Source organism: Melopsittacus undulatus, chromosome 8, assembly GCF_012275295.1.
Source record: "Melopsittacus undulatus isolate bMelUnd1 chromosome 8, bMelUnd1.mat.Z, whole genome shotgun sequence".
Taxonomy (NCBI): Eukaryota; Metazoa; Chordata; class Aves; order Psittaciformes; family Psittaculidae; genus Melopsittacus; species Melopsittacus undulatus.
Genome location: NC_047534.1, coordinates 42,828,639 through 42,847,091, shown reverse-complemented (window position 1 = coordinate 42,847,091; position 18,453 = coordinate 42,828,639). Strand labels below are relative to the sequence as shown.

Here is an 18,453-nt window from a genome sequence, read left to right as displayed (position 1 = left end):
CCAGCCGGAAAGAAGAGTTGGCTGGAGGTGGGGAGAAGAGTGGGAAGAAATTAGTAACTGAAACAATGCATTTGAAGCCAGAGGATTGTGGTTAGTGTTAGAACATTGGAGTATAGAAAGTGTCAAGTCAGAGTGTTTACCACATGAACTGGAGGCAGGGAACAAGTTGGAATGGAAAGAACAGTATACTTTGTCCATGCAGTATTTTGACATATTAATGGTTTATGTAACCAGACTATAATTATGGTTCTATAAACATGCAGTCATCTGGCTCAGCTGATTTCTAGCTTAGCTACCTTTGTTCATCCTGCCCTTCTTATTTGAAAATATTTTTTTCATTAAATTCTCTCTGTGTCCAAGACCTACACTGTACTTGAAAATTAAACATAAAAAGGAGATTTAGTATTTTTATAAGTTACATGTTATACAAAGTAAAATTATTCCTTTTTCTTGCAAGTGTGCAGTTAATGATTTTCAACATCCCTTCTAATAGTTCATTAAATGAGAGAAATGGTCAAGGTTTAGTGTGTAAAATTCTTTCAGAAAGTGACAGACCGAATGTCTGCTTTAAATAAAACACAGCTACATCTTGGACACCTACTTGTTATTGTGGTACTCAGTAGTGCTGGATTTATGTGTGCGAGAAGGATGGGAATCAATGAATCATGTAACTTTTCGTATAGAAAGGGTAAGGTTATTCCTTTCTCTTTGAAAAGGATGTGATATTTTCAAAGATCAGTTATGGGCACTTTTATGTCTTCAGTTAAGTGCTGGGGCTAGCTTAATGATGAAAATAAACGTTTCCAGGTCTTTATTGTTCTGAGTGATTTGTTTTCCCCAAGTTCATAATGGCATTGGGGACCCATTAATGGACAGTGTGATAATTGAAATGACTAATCTCATAAATGGACAGTGCTCATATAACCACGTGGCAATTTTTACATTCTTTTTTATTCTTGTTTTGTTATTCTTTCCCCCCCCACCCAAGTCTAGCTTTGTGTTAGTGAAGACCAAGTAGACTGTGGGTGTTCAGTGATCACCCTTTTTTGGTTACTTCAACATAAAACGACATACTTGGCATCACTGAGGCAATGGGTTGTTGCCATAGAAACTGTAATGCAGCTTGAGCTGTTTGCAGTATTTTTTTCAATTGCAGTGTCATACTCGCATGGGCCATCATGGAAAATTACAGTACTGAGCTGTACTGAATCTGTCAGAGTTTGTTTATGTCTTCTTATTAAAGGCCTCTATTTACAGTCACCCTGCTTTCAGTCAAGGCATGTATTGAGAAATTCCCAGGGAGGAATAAATAAAAAGCGGTTTAATGAATGCCCTGGTATGATGCTCAGAATAATGAATCTTAGGATTGTTGTAAATAGAAGTTATTTTGAGAAATGCTGGCGGTAAAGCATGACAGATAAATGGCCAGAGGTATTTGGGGTTTTAAGGTGCTTTTAAGAAAACAAGTTAGAAGCTTTGACTTATAAACAAGCCACTTAGGGATAACATGTTACAGTATATTAGCTGCTTTGGTCCTGTGCATGTCTGTTCCTGTGCCAGGACAGTAATAAACAGACAGTGCTGGACACTAAAGAGGACTTACCCATCAGCATATCAGATGCCAAGTAATGTTTTTAAATCTGTTGTTAGTTAGCTGAATCATCCCTGTGCAGGGGGAGTGCATTGTAAATGCTGATGCACAGAGTTTGTAGCTATGATAGAGACTCCCTATCTGCACTGGGAAGGTGATGTGTAAAAGCCCCAGCCATGGTGCATGTATGTCTTTGTATGTGCCATGTGGTGAGCATCTGTGGTATGAGTTTTGTTTGGTTTTCCCACTTGCACTGCCCCATTTCTGCTCTTTGTAAACTCTTGTCAAAGTAAAGACCCTTTCTTGGTGCCTCAGGAAGAGAAAAATAAATTTCTGTTTTCTTTATCTTTTTACATCCATCAATATTATTTTACCTGCTACAGTATGTATACAGAGTTACAGAACAGCTGGTCCTACAGTGTTGTACAGATGACTAATACAGTTTAAATGTAAGGATAGTCAAGAATGAGTCTAATGTCTTCCATTCATAAATCTAGAGCCATATTAAACAATGAGGAAAAAGTTAAGTCAGCGTGGTTCCAGGCCAATAAAGGCCTTCAATCTGGAAGCAGTTTCAAACTTGTTTAGGTATGAAAGCTGTTGGTGACCAGTATCCTGGGTAGAAGTGTGGGAACCAGTATAAGGAGCCTTAGCTGGAAAATAAATAAATCATAATTGTTTCCCCTGGCATCAAGCTTCATATCAAAAGTGAGTGAGGTAGGCTGTTACTATCATTATTACTACTACTGTTGTGATTACTATTATCTTGTTGACATTGGTTGCTCACAGAAACACTTGGCAGTTGACATTTCACTCTGTTACTCTTCTCTTGTAGCAGAAAAATAACTTTGAAGAATGAAGTCTTGGGTTCTTTTTCTTACGATGCTATGTCCTAATCCATTAAAAGATATTTTGATTTCATGGAGGGTATTTCAGAGCAGGGTTTTATTTCTTTCAGACTCAAAATAACTGTTAGGCTTAAAAATCAATCTTTTATTTGGAAAGAAACTTGGATTTTGTATTACATTGTTGAAGGTGGTGACTGTAATAAGCCTGAAACTACTGACTAAAATCTGATATGTTGTCCTCCATTATATGTACTCTTTTTACTCATTTTTTTTCTTCATCTCCTTTTCTCTCTTTCCCCTGGCTTCTTTCACTCAGACGACAGAAGGCCAGGGAAAGGCAACAGAAATTGTTGGCTGAATTTGCTTCAAGGCAGAAAAGCTTCATGGAAACTGCCATGGATGTTGGTAGGTTTTTTTTGTGTGGCTGATTGCTTATTCCCTCCACCCATGTTAGCAGTAAGGATTTTACTCAGTTTATAAAAAGACAAACTGTATCCACTTGCTCACTAAATATTTAAGAGGCTTAAAGTTGTGTTTTCTAGGACAGATAACACTGAATAGAGAATTGCTAGAGAATAAATTAAATTATCTTGAAAATATTTGCATAATTTTATTACTACTGTTCCTTAATACACAGTGATGTATTTTTGGAAGTATTTACTTAATGTCCCAAAGTTAGTTTGTCTTTTAAAGAGCGCATTTTCTTCAATCTTTAATAATAAAATTTAAGGTTAAAGTTTTAAAATTTAAGGTAAAAGTTTTTCATTTTAAATCTCTGTATAGCATTAAGGAAAGCATAATTTTTAGATCATTTCAGTTGCTTTAAATGATGACATTCTATTCCATTTCAAGCATGGGCTTTACAGCAGAACCAGCTCTTGTTTTTCTTGAGGGTAGATTGTTTCACATTCTGCTGTGTAGAAGCATGTAATCTTGATTGACTTGCTTGTGTTTAACTGAGGAACGGAAAATATTTTAATCGTTTGGATTATTATTTCATTGAAAGTCAGCACTTTTCTTAAAGATTAAAAAAAGAAAGCAGGAATTGGGGTGCTTTTTTTTTTCCTCCCCAATCCCCTCCCCTTTTTAAATCAAATATCATCTGCTGTGTAGTTTGATGTGAGTTTAAGCACTGGCAACTGCTTTTGCTGAAGAAGTCTGATTTTTTAAATTGTTAAATTCTCTCCAGTTCGTAAGTTGCTGAGAAAATTTATTCCTTTATACTTACAAAAGTCTTATATAAAGCCATCATTAAAATTTCTGCAGCAAATTAATGACTATATGTATAGTGCTATGCTTGGAGGGTGTGCAGTACAAATCAAAATCCACAAATAAAAATGAATTTACATCATGCTTATTAAAAGGGTAGCTGTTTCTTATTAATCTATTAGTTGAAGTGAGAAAGAAGAGAATTAAAAACATGCTGTTCTACTTATTGAAAATTAAGTCTTTTTACAGTTATGGCTAATTGGAAGCAATTGGGAATCTTTGATTCTGCAGTCAGCTATATTACGAAGTCTTGATATTGCAACTTTGAAGTTGGTGTTTTTGTATATGAAATCATTTGTAGCTATATGTATTTACCTGTCATAGCTTTATTTTCATATGTACATATGCTTGCATAAATACTCCATTCTTGAGTTTTATAAGCTGTGGTTAAGGTAACTGCTTTGATTTGTGGATGAACCATGTTAGTTAGATTAGTTGAATCAATAAATTACACAGTATTTATTTATGTGGAGGACTGGTAACTTTTACTTAACTACATATGTCAGATATCTGAAAGAATCCCTAATTTCTTTAACAGGCAGACCTGGGCCCTTTGTGCTTATGATTGTGCATTGGAAGGTTCTTGGGCATGCAATACTGCAATTGTTTGTTTCTTAGTATTTAAATAATGAATAACTTCAGATATCTGAACATAAAATGTAGCGTGGGGTGTCAGTTGTACCAGGTCATGCACAGCAGTAGATAGAATCAGCTCAATGGAGTGTGTTTTCATAAAATTGTTCTGCATGAAGACTTTTCTTGGCAACAGCTTAATAGAATTCCAGGCATTGTGTTAGCTGAAAAATTGCTTTTCTTGTCAACCAACTTTTTTAAGTGTCTTCTAAGTTGCCATACTGTTTTCTGAGTTTGTGATGAAAAGTTTGCTGAATTTGTACTATAGCCCAGTATTAATAAGCTTTTATGTTCTGACTGGCAGAAAGGAAGTATCTGTTCCATTATAGTGTGGGGGATTTATTTAAAAACCTAGATTAATTGTTTCAGCTGTGAATTCAGTATTGATATTCTAAGGCAAATTTTTGAAAAAGCTGCAGAAACTATTGTTGCTATAATGCTAATACACAAGACATGGCAAGAATTCTAAAGCCAGTCTTTCTGGAATGATTACATTGAAAACTAATATATTTAATAGGATTACCCTGAATTGTATTATAGCTGTGTGTATTTTGTTTGAAAACAAGAAAAAACCCTTTCATACTAAAATCAGTCAGTTATAATGCATTCCCCTCTCACACATTCAAACTGTTACCTTTTTTTTTATTACCTCTGTTACTTTTATTATAGGTTGACATTCAGCAGTAGGTTTATTCCTGAATTTTGATTGTTTGTTGTAACAGTAATAGCACTGTCAGAATGCAGGGATGATGAGGCCTCAGCTCCGTGGCTTTCTCATTGATTCAGTTGGTGGCATTTGAGCAAGTTATTACTATCATCATCGTTGTCTTTTAAAACTTCTTTATGAAATGTGGACGTGATTTACTAGTAAAATGTGAGAACTGGTGTAACTGCTTTTGGTTATGGTACTAAAAAAAATTCAGAATAACTTTTTCTTGACTGAAAATACGCTGAAAACAAATGTGTCTAGAAGATGACAAGAATAATAAATAGCCAAAGCTTAGAGATAATTTTATTAAAACCCCACAAAATTTATAGTTTCCAAAGTCTTTATTAAAATACACAGAGCCACTTAATCCTCTGAGGCATTCTTCTACTTTGATTGTTGGGATACTGCAGTGAAACATGGCTTAAAAGGAAGTTGTTACCCGGTTACATGTTTGTTTTTCAATATTGAATGTCTCATCTTACCAGCAAAAATTATGTATTTGTAGTGGAATTCACAAATTCATCTGAGATGCTAAAAGGTAAAGGATGACATTTTCTTGCATATAATTACTGTAGAAAAATAATCCCAATTATGTAGCCCTTTACATTTGGGCCCACTGTTAATTTGTGTTTATATTCTGTGACATCTGCAGACCTGCATTGCCATTCAAGCTTGCCTGGAAGTAATGAAGTGAAATTTAGAAACAGCTATGTTAATGAACTAGGATGGAACAGAACCCACTGTGCTGTCTTCAGCTGTTTGACTGCAGGACAGACGTAAAAAGTAGAAAAATAAACCAAGAAACATATTCTAATAGCAGAGATAGAGCTCTTGAAATAGCTAAGGAGAATGTCTAGTGAGCCAGTAATGTGTTCTCATGTAGTCCTATACAGTGTCAATGTCATAGTTCTTCTAGTCTTCTACTAACAGCTACTTCTACATCTTCGTTTTGAGATCACTTACCTCAGTGTGAGACTGGTTTGTCTGTTGTGATGTGGAACTCCATGCTAGAGATTTTTGAAACTTCAGCTGCCTTCAGGCAGGACTTGATAAGAACAAAAATTAATCCCTCTCCTCCAGGTTAATAGTAGCCTTTAACAAATAACAGTGATATTTACAGAGATCTAAGTTTTATAAACACGAAATATTATGATCTTTTCCAGGCAAGCTGCTGAACTACTTAATCAAATATATCTTAGTGAAGAATTGTGAATTGTTTAATTTGTGAATTAAGATATCTTGCATTCCTTCAGTAGTTTTGCTGTCTCTGAAGTGCTCAGTGTGATGGTTATGTTGGTGTTTTTTTGCTGTTGTTTTTTTAAATGCTCGTGATAAGTACGTGGTGGGATCTTTGTGTTTCTTTCCTATGATGTGAGTTTTGGCAGGGTGTTATTTTGTCCTTCAAGAGAAAATTCCTTAGCTAGACTTATAAAGAAGTGCAGAGTTTTAATGCAAGGTGACATACATTTCCTAACTCTCGATCTTCTGAACCCAGATAGAAAAATAAATTAGGTACTGATCTCTAGAGAATATGTATGCTGGGTCAGGGTGAAGAATATTAGCATACTAATGGTTGCTTTGATGCCAAGGGGCCACTTTGACACAAAATGTCTACTGCAGGAAAAATGTTGACTACCATCAACAGAGACTGTAAACTACTGTGTTTACAAGGCCCTTTTGGTTCTGGGGTTTTGCTGGCTAGAGGAAAGAATAGGAGTGAATCTTTTCACTCTGGATAACAGAACTGAAATAAAATTCAGGCAGCAAAGCATTCTGCAATAAAACAGTGTGCCAGATTTTACCAGGCTGTTCAGTATTTGCCAGGAGGTGGGAACTGCTAGGATTTTCTTACTTTGGAACTCTAACTCCTATTGGTACAAAACTAAATGAAGAGCCAAATAAGTAACTGTGGGCATCCTTGATTGTATTACAAAGAATGCTTGGCATTAAATATGCTTGCTCTATTGTATGATTGCTGCCTGGCTAGTAAAGCCATGCTTCAGCTTAGCAACTAAAACCACCTTGGTCTTCCTTGCTCTTCTGAATCTCCACTAGAGCGATGAGTTGGCTTGTTTTCGGTGACATTGGTTTTCATGCAGAACAAGACTGCAGGCTCCTACAAAAACTGTTTGAAACTTGGAGGAGTAATATGCCTCAGGATCAGTATCTTAGCAAATAGGTGGCAAAGGATTCCTTTGGCATTCGGTGAGGCAGTGTTGTTCTGGGACATAACACAAGTGCTGTTTTTCATGGAGATACCTCCCTGGTGTCAGCAAAAAATTTTGGGAGTTTGTGCACCACGGGAAGCAAGATAAGGAGATTTAGGTTATCCTTCAGCTTTTATTTGCAATTGATGCAGCTTTGTTCATGTGACAGTTCTTGATGGTGATTTGGGTAGGTTTTTTAGGTAGAATAGAAGGAATTTTGGTATATTAAAGTCAGTGTTTAAGGCTTTTAATCAATGTAAAAGCCATTTAATGAAATAATAATTTTTATTGAGCTGTCTTTATATAATTGTATCCTGTCAGCTAGGAAATGTTAGCTCATGCTTTTAAAATCGATAAGAACCTGTACTTTATAAATCAAATTAATAAAATAGCATTGCAACTTCAGTCATTTAAAATAAATGCTTTGTAAGTTGCTGTGGAAAACACAAAGCAGTTCTGTACTTTTCTTTATATGAAATGGAGAAAGAGGAAGAAAAAAGTGGTGTGGAGCTCTGTTTCTGGGCATTTAGAGGTTTCATATGAGTACTATTGCAGCAAAATGCAATTCAGTTTTATTTTTCCCCATGTGAAATAGGAAGTACATAGCTGAGAGTGAAATGGGATGGAGGCATGCCAACTACTTTATACTCACAGGTATCAATGTATTAATGAAACATTTTAGAAGAAGGTTGCAGAAAAGTGTCTCTCTCATTTTCAACTGTATTTTGAGTTGAAAAGTATTTGTCCTGGTCCTTGCCAGTGTAGGTAGATCATGTAGCTGGTGTGGCAGGGTCTGGTGTTTCCACAGGAGCTCCACAAAGGCAAAACGCAGGAGGGGAAGAAAGGCAAGACTGAGATGTTGCTATAAGCATAGCTTGCTTGCTTTTTGCTGGTCTGCCGCTAGTATGTTTTCCACACAAGGAATGATGCAGCCAAAAAAGTTTCAAACAAACCATTGCCCGAGTTTGATCTTCTGAAGAAGCTGACAACTGGTTTAAGCCGGTAATCAAGGCTTATCATAGTCCATTCATAAAGAACTGGGGAGGAGGAGGGTTTGCTTGTTTCACTGGAATTTAGTCTGCTTAATTATTTGAGATTTTAAATTCTTGCAAATTTCTCTTGCCCTTGGATTTTGTGTAAGTTAACTTTGTTTTCTTTCACTGCCTCTGGGGGAGATTATTTTATTAGGAAGTCTTCCTTGATGCTAGAAGTTTAGTTCTTGAAATTTGATTGCTTGCCAAGTAGCCTGTCACTTGGTCTAAGTACTTACGAAGGAAACATGCATTAGATCATTAAGTTCTAAAATTAAATTAGCCTGATTTTTATGTGCTGGTTGCACATAGGCAATAGAAATGTCGATTACATATACTGAATCGGTTGGAAAAGCCTTTGAAACACCGATGTGTGTTTTTTTTTTCATTCAGGTTTAAAATATGCCATTTTCTATGAATGAATGGTATTTTGTAAACTAAATTTTGACTGGTTTTGAGGACTACCACGAAGTTGTTCAAAATCAGATTGATGCACTACAGTGTCTTTCTACACTTAAAAAGTATTGAATGGATGTGTATTTGATGTTGTCCTGACAAATTTTAGAGAAGCGAGAAGGCTGAAACTCTCCTGTCATTCTCGTGTTGTGTGTTTCTCGTACACAAGTATGTGTGAGTGTGCATTACACTATTATGAGGTGATGTTAAATATAAAAGATAGCTTTAGTGCTTACTTCCTTCTGCTCTACAGTTGCTCCTAGATTTCCGGGTTACCTGAATTTAAAAAATAAATGATGTGCAGTTGCTGCATTCTGCTCTGTCAGTGTACATCTGACTGCCACTAGATGGTGATAGACGTGTGTACAATATTAATAACTGCATGTCAGTGAAGATCATTTTCATGTGACCCTCAATAACTGACTGGGAAGTAGTTACTAAAATTGTGTAATTTTGATACTGCCCTGTGAGTGAGAGCATAGCATGGAGTTTTTCATAGCGAGGAAAGATGCTGCCTGGCATCAAGCATGCTTCTCCTTGAGCAGCATGAACTGCTGAACTTCTCATGGACTTTAAGAAGAGAGCAGTTCCCCTAAGAACAGTTCTGTGTGAGGATTCTCTGTCCATCACCTTGGCCTACTTAATCAAGGAGGTATAAAGGGCATAGTTGAAGATAGGAAGGAAGTGTTTTTGTTTTGGAAAAATTATCTTCTAGGAAAGAAACAAAGCACCCTTATATTCTAGGTTGAGAGGCTGGCTGTATGTGTTCCTGAGCAGTCAGGAGAGGATCATTTAGTCCTGTGGTGCTTTTCTTTCAAGCCAATAAGGAATTCTTACCTGTGTAAGATAAAATAAAATTGCTTGTGCTTCGGTTAGCCCCCTGCCCAGACACCAGCATGACCAAGTGCAACCAGCAATTGTGCATCAAGTGCAGTTGCATCAGTAATTTGAAGCTGGTCCTTAGCGTCAAAAGTTTCTGTCTTTGCACCTAGGAAGTGATAATGTGGGGCATTAGAAAGCCAGCTCTCTGAGGCATCTTGCATAGCAGCAGATCGGTTTCTTAATGACCCCTAATTTTTAAAGATTGTCCAAGTTTCATATTTAAAAAAATCTTTTCTTTTTAGTTTCATGTTTAATTCACCTTTTCTAAGCATCTTAAAATTATATCATACATCTCCAGATTAACCTTTTCCTTACAGTTGTTGTCAATCGGTTATGAGCAAACCTGGTTTTAATAGAGATTCATATTCATTGCCTTTCATTTCTCTGTGTTCACAGTTTTCAATTTAGTATCTAATGAATTAGAAGCTAGGTCTCTGCTTTATATCAGTTTTAAAGAGATCAGCTTTAATAGAAAACTTGAACTAAACATTTCATTCCACTGGGAATAATTTTGAATATGGGAAAACTTGTACTTCATTGTACAAGTATCTTTCTGTTTTAAGCAGCAAGGTTAGTTTCAAGTTACTTTAAGTATTTTGATTATATGTAAACTAGAGGAATTATTTTGAAGGGGTTTTTTGTCACTGCCTCAGTGCAGATGCAATTGGATTTCTTTCCCTCTGTTTAATATGAATTTTCTTATCCTTTTTTAGAATCACCAGAGGCTGATATTGCCATGGAGGTAGCTACATCGGAACAGCATGTTTCTGAGGCCATATATGATTGTGTTATTTGCGGACAAAGTGGGCCTTCTACTGAAGACAGACCTACAGGGCTCGTTGTTCTATTACAAGCATCCTCAGGTATGAATACATTACTTGGACAAGCAGTGTTTCTGCAGCTTTTAAAATGTGTGCATAAGTGCCATTGTGTCTCATGCAGCCTGGAAGAACAGTGTGTCCTCTTTTTTTTTTGTGGATGGTCCTCCATGAGGCACATATATAGCTCTGAGGGTACTGAGAAAATTTTCAAATGTTTGGGAAAAAAGCAAACAGTTGGGTTATCTCTTAGTTCCTGTTAGCTTTGCAAACCCAGAAGTATATAGTAGGACTGCAGGAAAATAGGTGTTAAATGAAAAAGAGAATTAAATAGATATTAATGTGTCTGTGTATGTGTGTACATGCATGTACTTCATGTACAAGTGCAAAAGAACAACAGTTTTTTGATATTAAACAGTAAAAAAAATTATTAAAAAGGCACATTGTAGTTACAAATGAGAATTTCTTGGTTGTTTTCTTAGTTGTTTAGTGTATTGTTTTGTTGCTGCATTTCTTCATACAGTATTGGGACAGTGCCGTAATAGCACTGAGCCGAAGAGACTACCAACTACTGAAGAGGAGCAGATATACCCTTGGGATACCTGTGCAGCACTGCATGATGTGAGGCTTACAACTTTACAGCGATACTTCAGAGATGTAAGTATTTTATGTGAATAATACTGCCCCTTAAGAAAAATCTGTGTAAAACAGTAACTGAAATTACAACTTAGAGTCCTCCTTCTTTCATTTCTATATTCAGTAAGTGCTGTGTCACATTGCAGTAGTTATGAAGTATTTACACTTGATAGGATCTATATTTTTAAATAGTAGCTGGCTTTCCCAGAGTTATACTTTTGGCATATAGGCATATATATATATATATATGTATATATACACAGGCTATATAGTCATTAAGTACCCATACAGATGTTCTCTAGAAGGTATTTTGCAATTCAGTATGACCACAGATTGAGATGTGAGCTTATTGTCTCAGGTATTATTTTTAAAACACCAGTTTTCTTGTGGCTGTTGAGAGAACCTGATCAAGGAATTACTCTTCATCGGTTAAAAGTATTGTTGGCAGCACAGAGTAAGTGAGAAAAGTTGTTTTAACCTGTAACAGTTTTCTGAGCTGCTACAGAGAAGGGGAAGGGGAGGATGAGTGAATGGAAAGAAGGGATCATCAGAAGACTTCATCCTCTTCTGGTGAATCCTCAACTCTGCACAACATTGGCGAAGTTCAATTTTATACTGGTTGGTATGTCACTGTCTAGTTGGAAGTTCTGTTAGCTGTTCCAAGTAGAGTTTTGTATTGTTTCACAAAGCCACATTACATCTTTTAATATTTAATTTTGAGAGCTAGCTCTTGTTGCTGAGCAGGACATGTTCAGTTGTAGAAGTTCGTAGAAGCGCTGCCTGTGACTTTGCTAGTGTATGAAACAGCTACGTAAAAGAATATATAGCTGTTCTGAGAAATCATTCTGGGGGAGAAAAGTATGTAACTCAAGACCCTAAATTAGCTTCTATAGACTAATTCCAAGTGACATACCAACTCTCACACAGATCTAACTAAATAATGAGCCTTTAAAAGCTTAAATATTGGCTTTAAGGAGTCAAAACTGTGACAGTTTTTTGTGTGACAGAATTGCTAGCTTTCTTGTAATTGTCATCCAGAGATAATTGAAAGTTGCTAACTGCATCCAAGCTTGCTTATGTAGATTATGTAGATTAATTTAGAGTTAAAATTCCGTAATTGTGTTGGTATCATTTAAAAAATTTGGGCAGCATTTTCAGAAGAGCACCTTCTCCTGAGGTGTTTTCCATTCTAGGAAGTAAAAGTTTTAAAGATATCAGCAGGAAATTCTTTCTGAACATCTGAACTGCCGCGGAATGGACTCAGTCAGAGATCAGTATGATCAGACAAAAAGCCATTTATTGCAAAGCATTAACTCCTTATATACTATTGCTTACACACACCTACAGCAATTTGGCATATCATGATTGTATACTTGTCTTGAAGACCCTTAGTGACTAACATATAATTGGTTAAGCACAGGTGTGAGAACTTGACCTCAAAAGCTTGCCAACAGTCCACAGTTCTCAACTCAGTGAATTCTTATCTTGCTTGCTTAAGCATCCTTGGGCCTCTCATGGCTTTGCTGTATTCCTCGGACTTATTCAGAGCTCATGTACCAAATATTCATTCTCCTGTGAGAACACTGTCTCCACACTGAACAAAAGACTTTTTTAATTCAGAAAGAATCTGTGGACAAGCTTTTCTTCTTTTGACATTGAGGATGTTTGTTTATAGTTTCAAACAATTAATGAATGTGTTTTCCCTACTGAAGTGATAAAAAACATGGAAACAATACTGTAGCTTTATTTTCACGTTTGCATACTGCAAATGGATGCAGTTCCAAGCAAAATATTACTCAAAAACTTGATCTCACCAAAGTGTATGTTTCTTTTTCTGCTCAGTAATGCTACCAGCAGATTAGTCTAAAATACACTGTGTAATGCAAGGAGCAAATGCATCCTGCTTTCAAAAATGACAGTCCTAATATAATCATTAGTTGAATTGACTATACCTGCTTGCAAGTTTCCAGGTCACTACTGTGCTAAAAAAAATGTCTCTGCATGAAAGAACTAATCCTTAAATTTCTTTTGGCATAAAAATTGAAACATCTGTTAGTGTCTTGAGTGTCTTGTTCAGCTGAGCTAAGCAGTAAGAAGTCCTTTTGTTTATCAAATGTGTCCTTCTCAGTAAATGTCCTTCCTCTAACAACAGATTTCAGGAGGCAAGTAAATAATTTCTCTTAGATATGAGTTTGGAGTTATGAAGCATGATACAGCTTATTCTACAGGAAGCTTTGTGCTGCCTACAGAATGGGCAAAGCAGGCCAACTCTTGCCATAAAGATTCTTTTTGTGCTTTCTAAGCTGATATTTGATGCTCACTGTCAGTCAGAGAGTAGAGTTCTCACACATGAAAGGAAAATCAATGAAAGTGATTCTTTTTAGTACAGAGATGTATGACTAAGGATTAGGAGATAAAATTTTATATACTTATATCAATAGGACTATTTTCAGAATCACACAGTGATTCAAGGTAACTTGATACAGATACGCTTCATCCCCAGCCTGTGGCTTGCTTGGGCTCTCCTTTATTTCTGAATTCAAGAGAATAGAGAAAAAGTCTTCCTGCTATGACTTTGGGGGTGTATTTTTATCTCTGTAACTACTGTTAAGCAGCCTTGTTAGATACATGCAATAAATAAAGGTTTTCTCAAATTAAACATTTGTCCTGTGGGGTTTGTCCAGGTATACCATATGACCTTACTAAATAGGGCAGTTTACTAAATCATGCAATAAAGAACAGGAAAAAAGAGAAAGTTTTTTCTTATTCTGTGGCCTGAGAGGGTCACGCACATTATGAATGTCAGGTTCAGGTAGGGTAAACAGGGTTATGTCTTGTGGCTTGAATTTGTAATTTTGTTTTAATTTCCTGCTGATATGCAAGAAAAAAATGCAGTGCTAGGACATCCTTAGAAAATACAGCTATCACAATTGGTTATTCACCTTGGTTTTGCATCATACAGTAAGACCATTTCAGGGTGAGTCTACACTAAAAATTGTTTTCCAGTTCTGGTAGCTCTAAATCTTTTTCTGTTCCTTAAATGTAAAACCAGAATCTACATTTCAGTCTGTGTATGAACTTTTTCTTTTTCTTTTTTTTTTTTTTTGAGACATGGAGATTTAATAATTTGACTACAGCTACAAATTCTGCAGGAGAGGTTTCTAGAATTCCTTATCAAAATTTGCAGTGGTGCCTGGGTTTGTTGGTTTTTTTTAGTTCATTACTTTCTGAGAACTGCCACTGAGGTAACTTTATTTTTCATACCAGGGCTATAAGTAGAGTCTTTGAATGTGGCCAGTGTTTTCAAAACAATCCTAGTATAAAACTCAAATTCACTAAACAAATGTCTGTTCTCTTTTCCCCTTACCATGTATTATACATAACATTGTTCAACAACCTACTAAACTAACTTCAAGCATTTACACTGAATTTTAATAACAGATCAGGGTTTAATTTTATAACTGTGATCGTGTTATTTTGGTTATATACAGAACTGAATTAGGTGTGTTGGAACAGGTCATTGCACTTGTACATGGGATAAATTGTACCATTGAAACAGTTGATAGAGTTAGAGCCATCTTCATGTTGTAATACAAGAGGTTCTTTAAAGAAGCCATTATCTTAACTGACAAGAACTGCAGAAGTTTAACTTAGGTGCTTGGCTCCTTGTTAGAAAGAATAGCATAATGACAGCTATGTAAGTTAGCATAATGAAATACTTTAAATATTTTATAAAATAATTTTTTCTTCATTTCCACATCTTTTGATTTGATAACATACAAATAAAAATCTATTTTTTAAATTTTAAAATAAGTTGTCCAAGTACCTTTATAACTTCATATAAACAGCTCTTTTTTCCCATGTTTTTTGCTTTGTTTTAGAGCTCCTGCCTGCAAGCAGTGTCAATAGGCTGGGAAGGAGGTGTTTATGTACAAACTTGTGGTCACACTTTACACATAGATTGTCACAAATCCTACATGGAATCTTTACGGGTAAGTGAAACTAAAAAATCATTTTTGTTTATTTGGCTCTGAACTGTTCTTAGTGGAATCAATTGCTGTTTAATTCAGAGAAAGAAAGACTGGGTTTATGTGAATGAACAAGGTGTTTTTATTATGTTTCAGGAACTCTAGATACTAAAACTCTTATCACACCTTGACGATATTAACAGAAGTAGTCTGTTTTCAGTTATTTTGACATGTCAGAAAAAGTACTTGACTAAAATAACCTTGTTGTAAAACAGTACAAACATACAGTAATACGATTTTTTTATTTCTGGCATGGACTTAAGATAAAACATTTCTTAATTTTTTTTCATTTCTGTTTCATAGATTCATATTTTGATGTTTCAAGTGTTAGAATTTACAGAGAAAGGAAAGAAAAATGAGGGGAATTTCACAAGTATAAACTTATACTTTTAGTTCTTAATATGAAAACTGAGTTACAGAAAGTTAGGTATTTTTTGTTTCTAGCTATGTATGGTATATGTTACATATATACATGCAGGTTAGAGATGTGAGTTTAAAGAATTTAACTCTTGTGAACTGTGCTTTTTTACCCTCCTCGGAAAATACTGTTGGGAAATTACTGCTGTATATGGTTTTAAAATACAGTGTGTTAGTCAAGCCTTAGAAATCGTTGGCTAGGAAAAACACCCATGTCTACATGCTCTGCAGTTGTAGAGGTCATTAGATTTTAAGCAATCATTTCAATCTGTATTATTTAGTATAATAAAATGAAGACTAATTGATGACTTATTGCATATGAAACAGCCTTTTTATTCAAGATTACTTTATGTGGTATTTGTTTAGTTTTATTTTCTCATAAGTTTTGTTGTATTTTGGTTTCATTTTGAGAAAAACTATGAGCAGTGCTTTGTATTTTTAGTATCAGCATTGGTCATACTGTAAAACTTGCTCTAGAGAAATTGGAAGCTGTGCCACATTTACTGGACCCCATGATGAACTGTACTTTTCCATAGGCCTGTAAAGATGATTTTCAAGGGTAATTGTGTTATCAAGATAATGAAGTGAAATCTGGGCTTTCATGGTAGAATCTTCTTTTACTGAATTTTGAAAAAGTATTCTTTTGCACCATATACACGCTGAAGTCCCTTTTTTGTGGATTCTCACTTAAAATTGAAGTAAACTCTAAATCCATCTCATCATATTCTTGAAGATTTCTAATTTACATCAGTGAACTTTTGATTCTAGAGATTACTGCTACCTAGATGAATGCATAAGAATTTCAACTATTTCCTAGTGTTCTTAATCTGAAATAATTTATATAGACTTGTATTCGTATGGATAAACCATTTATTTTTACATAATACAGAGATCAACATCCAGAAAGGTATGTGAAGGTCTCAGCTTTCTGGGCTGATAGCTTGAAGTTTAAATTACAGTCACTGTTAATTTACAGGAGTAGGAGATGGTTGAGGCAGTTCACAAAAGTAAAGCAGTGTTTCTTGCCAGTAATAGGAGTACTCAGGAGAGGTGCTTACTTCTCGATCACATACTTTCATCTCCATTTTTTGATCCTTTATGATAAAGAAAAACAGTTCAGAGTTTTGTCATGCTGCCCTCCAATGGCTACTTGATCAGATTTTTTTCAGCCTGTATTTCTGACAGATATCTTCAGACATTTCTCATTGCTGAAAATAAAACTTGTCTTTAAAAGATCTCATCACAGGAGCCTCAAACTTTATTGGAATTGCTAGAAAGAGACAACACACAAGGAATGTTCAAAATACCCCATTAAAGGATTTCTGGTTTATTATGGGCATATTGTTGACAATGAAAAGTACTTAAAAATTAGGAAAATCAGCTGAGTTGGAGGGTTATAAGACAGTTGCGTAGTTAAGACCTTTTCCACTAAAATGAGGAGCTATTCCAATTACTATTTTTTTTATAGTTTTTGATTTTAGATCTAGTTCTTTAACTACACACCTGAAATATCAAACTAAAAAAATACAATATTTTGCAAATTTCAGCTACATCTTCTTTATTTTCTTTCAGAATGACCAGGTCCTCCAGGGTTTTTCAGTGGACAAAGGAGAATTTACCTGTCCCCTCTGTAGGCAGTTTGCTAATAGTGTTCTTCCTTGTTATCCTGGAAACAACGTGGAAAGAAGCCTTTGGCAAAGTCATAGTAACAAGTGTATGCAAGATCTTGTGCAAGAGGTGGAAGATCTTCAAGAACAGCTGGGAACTTTCCCAGTAAGCATCAGTGTAAGGCAGAAAGATCCTTGTTAATTTGCCTCTACCTTTCAGTTTTTACATTATGTTGCATTTGTGACCTCTTAGAAACTTGAGAACCTGGGAAACTTCGTTTTTTTTTTTTTCCTGAGATGGAAGACAGCATAATTTTTTTATGTTTTTTTTCCTTACATCAAGAGATTTTAAATATCTACAACACTTGAACTGCATTACCTACTAAAAATAAACAAAGAGCTAAGACAAAATGTGATTAATATAATTTTTATAAAGTACAGTTCCACTTCTCTCCATAGTAATTTACATAGAATTGAGTCATGTAATATAATTTTCATTTATCATTTTTTTTACAATGTAAAAACTCCAATATCCTTGTAACTGGAAGTTATTTAAAGACTGTCTATTTAAGAACATTTTTTGCTATGGATTATTTGTTTTACAGAAAGAGCACTTTGCAGACATTCATGTGTTAAAAGCTTCATGAGGTCTTTCTGAATGCTAGCATTAATTCTATTAAATTTTGCTAGCCTTCTAGTCTTCATGGAAATACAAAATGTTACTTTTGTATACTTGTTCAATGCAAATATGCTTTAAAATATCACAAGCAGTGAGATCCTTAAACCGAGGAGGTAGACAAAACAGCAATGTTTTCATATTCAGAATAAACCAGAATAACTTTCAGAAGAATATAACACTTCTGTGAAATACAGTATTGGCTTTTAATGCATATTTTTCACAGCCTGCAAATGTTTTTTTATAAATATCAAAGTGCTACGCTTTGCAGTCAGCTACTGTGTTTCTTCGGGTAAAATTAACTGATCTTCTTGTATGTCTTTGTTCATAGTCAGAAACCAATCTCAGTAAAGAAATGGAATCTGTAATGAAAGATATAAAAAGTACCACACAGAAGAAGTATACAGATTATAGTAAGACTCTTGGATCACCTGACAATGATTTTCTGTTTATGTATTCTGTAGCCAGGTAGGTATGGTTTTCTTTTTATTTTTTTCTTTTGTGTTTCACACTAATGGTGTTACCAGATAGTTTACTTAAACCAAAACAACAAACATTCTCAGCAAGAAGTACTTTCTGAGTACTTAGTACATCAAGGTTAGATTTTCTAATACTCGTATGCAGGCATATGCAAGATGGGAAGAT

The 18,453-nt window shown here is 35.2% G+C and overlaps 1 protein-coding gene across 2 annotated transcripts in view; it reads left to right on the top strand.

The window, feature by feature from the left end:
* The window catches only part of UBR3 (ubiquitin protein ligase E3 component n-recognin 3), a 110,087-nt gene that overhangs the window by 55,597 nt on the left and 36,037 nt on the right, over positions 1-18,453 (top strand). Inside the window, exons 24-29 of one of the 2 annotated variants that reach the window (XM_034065817.1) lie at positions 2,756-2,844; positions 10,340-10,489; positions 10,968-11,101; positions 14,962-15,072; positions 17,098-17,310; positions 18,140-18,276. In XM_034065817.1, coding sequence (XP_033921708.1) covers positions 2,756-2,844; positions 10,340-10,489; positions 10,968-11,101; positions 14,962-15,072; positions 17,098-17,310; positions 18,140-18,276 — 834 coding nt within the window. The remainder of the gene's footprint in view (positions 1-2,755; positions 2,845-10,339; positions 10,490-10,967; positions 11,102-14,961; positions 15,073-17,097; positions 17,311-18,139; positions 18,277-18,453) is intronic. The other variant, XM_034065818.1, reaches the window with a different exon arrangement.